We start from the raw sequence: 5,949 nt of genomic DNA on the forward strand, positions 1-5,949 counted from the left end.
GTATGTGGCGATGTTTCTTGGTTGTACTAGTAGTATGTATAAAACGTAGCGATGTTTTGTTGCAAGCGGGTTACAATTTGGTGAGAAAGGAGAGCTTAGCTAGGTTATTTTTTTGCGTATAAGGAAGCGAGAGAAAAAGAAAAGAATGCAGGATCAATTGAATGGGCACTAATTCAGAAAGAGAAATGAAGAGAAATATTTGAAGGGGAATGCAGGCGCATTCGTTTCATCTTGTTACCTGTGAAAGAAACGATGGGAAAGTTCAAGCTGCACATTGATTAATAAATTAATCAAGTCGGACGTCCATGTTTGTTGATGAATAATTATTCTTGATTAAAATTTTGTTCCCGTTTGCAACGAAAAAAATCTTTAATATAAAATAATACAGTAGATGCTTATAACAAAGATGAAATCCCAACCAACCAATGGACCTAGAATTGTTCTTCCCACTAATATAATATATGGGCCATCACAAGTTGACCTCAAGGCCTCAAAGACAAAGAAGGCATCTCAATAAAGGGACGGAAAACCGAAGCAATAAACTAAAATTTCTTTTCTTAAGAAATATTTTCACTTCTATTCCTACCCAGAGAGAGAGAGAAAAAAAGAAAAGGTAAATAGAAGTACAACAGTGTTGTTAATTTAAAAAAAAATTATTTTAATTGTTAGTTATTACCACTAATCAAATTAATTTACTAAATATATAGCGCAACCAGAAGGCTGGGTAGCTTCCCAGCTGGAAGGCGAAGACTGAAGAGTACAATAGAGACGCACTTGGATGATGGATCCCTGTCCTATTCATGCAAACTACTAGTTGTACTTTTTGCGTCTACAAAAACCAAGTGGAATTTTTCTATTCTACTAAAGTAGAAAGCAGCAACAGTCTGCACGATTAGCGCCTTCTAAATCATCATCAGATCAGACCCCCACAAAATCTTCGAGTTTCAACCGAAAAACTTCGCCCCTTTTCTTTGTTGCTGCTGTCTTGACTGGACTACAGTTGTCGTCTCATGGGTACTTTCTCCTTGCCGTCTCCGACATCCCCAGCCGGCAAATGGCTGGGGTTCGTGACCGCCGTTTGGGTCCAATCCATCTCCGGCAACAACTATACCTTCTCCAATTACTCCGACGCCCTCAAATCACTCATGGCCCTCACTCAGCTCCAACTCAACAACCTCTCAGTCGCCAAGGACATTGGCAAGGCCTTCGGCATCCTCGCCGGCATAGCCTCCGACCGCTTGCCCACTCCCATAATCCTTCTCATCGGCTGCGTCGAAGGCTTCGTCGGCTACGGCGTCCAGTGGCTGGTGGTTAGCGGCCGCATCCAACCCCTCCCCTACTGGGCCATGTGCGTATTCTTGTGCATGGGAGGCAACAGTACCACCTGGATGAACACGGCCATCCTGGTAACTTGCATGCGTAATTTTCGCAAAAATCGCGGCCCAGTTTCGGGAATCATGAAGGGCTACGTGGGTTTGAGCACCGCAATTTTTACAGATATCTGTTCGGCTTTATTCTCGGACGACCCGGCATCTTTTCTACTCATGCTCACGGTCGTCCCCTTCGTTGTTTGCCTGGCTGCTATTGCTTTTCTCCGGGAAATCCCTCCTTCATCCACGGCGAGCGAAGAAAAAGAAGAGACTAAGTACTTCGGAATCATAAACGTGATTGCGGTGGTCATCGCAGTTTATTTACTGGCATTCGACGTGTCAGGGATTCATGGCCGTTTGATTTCGCAGATCTTTGCGGCGGTGCTGTTGGTGCTGCTGGCATCGCCTCTGGCGGTTCCTATTTACCTTGTGCTGAAGGATTTAGCCAGGTCCCCGGCTTCGGAAAAGTTAGACGTGGAGGGGAATGCTGCGAGGGAACCACTGCTGCTAGCTGAAGAAACGGTTGGGGTGGTGGTGGTGGTGGAGGAGAAGAAGAAGGCGGGGGAGAGAGGGGCGGCAGTGGTGGAGGGGAAAAAGAAGCCCGCAATCGGAGAAGATCACACAATATGGGAGGCGTTGAAGACGGTGGAGTTTGGGATATTGTTTGTGTCATTCCTGTGTGGAGTCGGGACGGGGCTAGCGGTGATGAATAACATGGGCCAAATGGGATTGGCCCTGGGTTATGTGGACGTGTCCATTTTCGTGTCTCTGACTAGCATTTGGGGATTCTTCGGGCGGATTCTTTCGGGTTGGGTCTCGGAGCACTTCATCAGGTACGTAACGTAACGTTTAATCAAGCACTTCCTTTTTTTTTTTTTAAAATTTTTATGGGACCATTATTCTTGCATGCTTCTGGGAAGTCACTCCTGTTTTATCCATTTTTTTTTTCAAAAGTACTCCATACCTTTTTTTTTTTTTTTTTGACTTTTGCCGTTAGCTGGTTCAGGATGTCGAGCAATAATACGTTCTTCTCTTTCTGGTATTAAGTTTGCCTTTGTGGAAGCTGAGGAGGGGGACGGGGGGGGGGGGGGGGGGGGAGAAGGAAAGATGCACAAGAATAGAAAGGAAGACGTTGGAACGGTGGTTGAACAGAACATTGGAGTGAAGTAGGAGGAAACAACGTAGGAGTTGTTGTAAAATTCGGGTTTTCTGACTTTTGGGGAGGGATGGGAGGTGCTTTAAGTTTAATAGCGGTGCAACTAGGAGGCATACTTTTGTTTGAAGTCGATGATGACGATTATAATAATAATCACTACTTATTACCCACGTAGTATCATTAAATTACAAGCTGCTTTGGGCAAGGAGAGACAAAGGGTGCTGGGAGGGTAGGTATTGGGGAACTGGTCGAACACTTGAATATGTTTCCAATCTGTTGTTGTAAGAGATTGAACAGAACTTTACGTACGAGTCATGCTATGCATAAGATAAGATGATTATTTTTATTTTTATTATTGTTATTATCATCTTTTTTTTGTTTTGTTTTGGGATTTTAGTGCGACGTAAGTCATGTGACACAATTCTATATATTATTATGGGGTGGCCGACAAGGTCCTAATTTCTGACTTTTTAAGTCCAAAAAACTAACGGGAAACTGGTGGGTTATTTGTTTTTATAAGCTGGATTTTTAATTCAAAGAATAATCATGGTCTCCCCTCAAAAGGAAAGACCAAAAGGAAAAAAAAAATCTAGAGCTTTATACACTACTATTACATGGTAGTTAATGGGTGATAGATGTTTGCGAATTGACCAGCCCTGGTTTGATATTTCTATGGGCGAAGGAAATCTTGGGTTTGTTTGGATTGAGTATTATTTGAAATAATTATTGTAATATTTTTTGTGATCTGATGTATGTGAGATAAAAAAAAATTAAAAATATAAAAAAAATATATTTATAATGCAAGAAAAATATTATTTAAAAAAAATTTGATATCCATAGGCCGCTTTATGTTTCAACCAACTACACGACTTTTCGAGAACTTATCCGTAGAAAAGAAAGGTGCTTGAATTTAACCAGGTCGTTATCATTATATATTCTCCTTCACGCACCCCTCCTGGTCCTTCCCCTTCTGTAACTGGCAAATATGAAAATTTTATCGGTAATTATATGGGCCCTTCTTTTTTTTTTTCCTCTCGTCGGTGGGTATAGCTTTTTGATGTTATTGACGATGGAAGACAAGTCAAAGTGGGAAGGTACAGGAACGAAAATGGCAACGGATCTTCTGTCCCATATTCTGTGCCACTCTCTGTCTCATTTTTTATTATATTGCTATTTCTTCTACATAAATATCATGTTTTAGTTCTTTTTTATTTGTTTAAGATCCAATAACTATTAATTCAATAATACACAAAATTTATTAAACTCAAAAAATCAAAATGCATAAAAAATGAGATTTTTTATAAAATTTTTACTGTATTTTTTAATTTTCTATTATATATTACTTTTTGAAACTGTTGTATTTATTTTTTATTGAATTAATAGTTATTGGATCTTAAGGAAACAAAAAAGAACTAAAACATGATGTTTATGTAGGAGAAATAATAATATAATAAAAAGTAAGACAGAGAGTGACACAGAGTGTGGGACAAAAGATCCGTTGTGAACTAAAATATCAAATGAACCGGGCACCGGGGTGGGCGGGGAGCATTAAAGCCGCTTGCAATAGGAAATGATGCGTTTTATTTGGGGGTAAAGTGTGTTAAGGTCTTAAAGATCGTTACCCTGGGAGTGTGCAGAGCCGTGTTTGGGGCTTCTGGTCCACTCAAATTTGATTCTCTCTTCATCCTCTGATTTTGCTGCTTCCCCAATACTATACGCTTTAGTGTGGCTAAAACAGATATACTACAAAAATATCCACGCGTCCTTTATGCATATGCAGTATAAACTTGCACATCAGTTATCAATTTTGTTGCAAATATGTGAACAAATAAGATTACAAGGGAGAAATCATCATCATCATCATAGTATTCCACAGTAACTTCTTTTATTAGGTATTATTACTTAACGGCCGACTACTACTACATTGAAGAGTTGTGTTCTTGTACCAAGACTTGAATCTGTTTAAGTTGAAAATGTTGATTGCGCATATATATATATATATAAAGAGGTTACTTGAGCATATATTCAGCCTCGTGCAAAAACCTGTGGGATGAAATTCATTACGAAGTTGCTTATAATTACTATTATTTTTCTTTTACTTGCAGGAAGGCTGGAACACCAAGGCCTATTTGGAATGCAGCATCTCAGATTTTAATGGCTGTTGGATACGTAGTGATGGCCATGGCTTTACCAGGTTCCCTCTACATTGGCTCTGCAGTTGTTGGGATTTGCTATGGGGTTCGTCTGGCTGTGACGGTGCCAACCGCTTCTGAGTTATTCGGCCTCAAGTATTATGGTTTGATCTACAACATTCTAATCCTCAACCTACCACTGGGCTCCTTCCTCTTCTCTGGCTTGCTTGCTGGTTTCCTCTATGATTCCCAGGCCACTCCAACGGCAGGAGGAGGCAACACTTGCATAGGTGCCCACTGTTACAGGCTTGTGTTTGTGGTTATGGCCATTGCATGCGTTGTTGGTTTTGGTCTGGATGTATTACTAGCCATCAGAACAAAAGCTCTGTACACCAAAATTCACGCCAGCAGGAAATCAAAGAAGACTGCTGCCACATCCTAATAATAGCAATTCAGGTGTTCACCGTTCAATCGTAGGACTGATGGGGGATTCTCTCCAAGTGATGTCCTGCAGTTGAGTTCCAGTGAGCAATCAATTGTATTTGTATGGGTTGAATTCATTTGTTTCTTAGAACATACGTGGAACCAGTGAAATATTGGTTCAGTTGTATTATTGTGTTGCATTGACGTTCCATCATTAGCTAATGATATACTGTTTGTATGCTCTGAGTGATTTAATTAACTTTGTGCAGCGAGAAGGGTTTGCGAGTATATATCCTTAATGTGGTGAATTTTTTTATTTTTTCAATACCTATAAAATTCTGGATTTAAGACTTGACAGACTAAAATTTACAACCCACCTCACATTTGAACAATCAATGGACAACGCGTAAGGCCCGCGCTGCCTAAAGGCTGCGAAGAATCAAATTAAGAGTCTAAGGTTTCGTTCGATAAAATTAAATCTGAATTCTGAACTCTTAATTTTGAAATCTAATAATTGAAACAATTAATTTGTTGAATTTTAAACACTGAAAAGAAATATATAAAAGTCTAAATTTTAATGTTAATTCTATTTATACTGTTTGATAAATATTTATAATTGAATGCTTAATAAGTTAAATTTGACAATTTTGCCCTTCTATCTTTTCATCCAAAAAAGAAATAGAACCTATGATTTAATTAGATTAAAATTATTAGGTATGAAAATGACAATATTTATTTTTAAATCAAATTAATATAAAAGATGAAATATATTATATGAGGAGTATAGAGAAGATGTGAAAATCATTAAAAAGGGAGAAAAGAGAAATAGAAAACCTTTAGATGGAGAATATCACATTATTTAATTAGA

The 5,949-nt window shown here is 39.0% G+C and overlaps 1 protein-coding gene across 1 annotated transcript; it reads left to right on the forward strand.

The window, feature by feature from the left end:
* Positions 1 to 725: 725 nt before the first annotated feature.
* Positions 726 to 5,320, forward strand: LOC113760628 (protein NUCLEAR FUSION DEFECTIVE 4-like). The gene is made up of 2 exons (XM_027303285.1): positions 726 to 2,203; positions 4,632 to 5,320. The coding sequence occupies exons 1-2, from the start codon at positions 1,011 to 1,013 to the stop codon at positions 5,098 to 5,100; spliced, it is 1,662 nt and encodes a 553-aa protein (XP_027159086.1). The 5' UTR covers positions 726 to 1,010; the 3' UTR covers positions 5,101 to 5,320.
* Positions 5,321 to 5,949: the final 629 nt, after the last annotated feature.

This window comes from Coffea eugenioides, chromosome 2 (genome assembly GCF_003713205.1).
Source record: "Coffea eugenioides isolate CCC68of chromosome 2, Ceug_1.0, whole genome shotgun sequence".
Taxonomy (NCBI): Eukaryota; Viridiplantae; Streptophyta; class Magnoliopsida; order Gentianales; family Rubiaceae; genus Coffea; species Coffea eugenioides.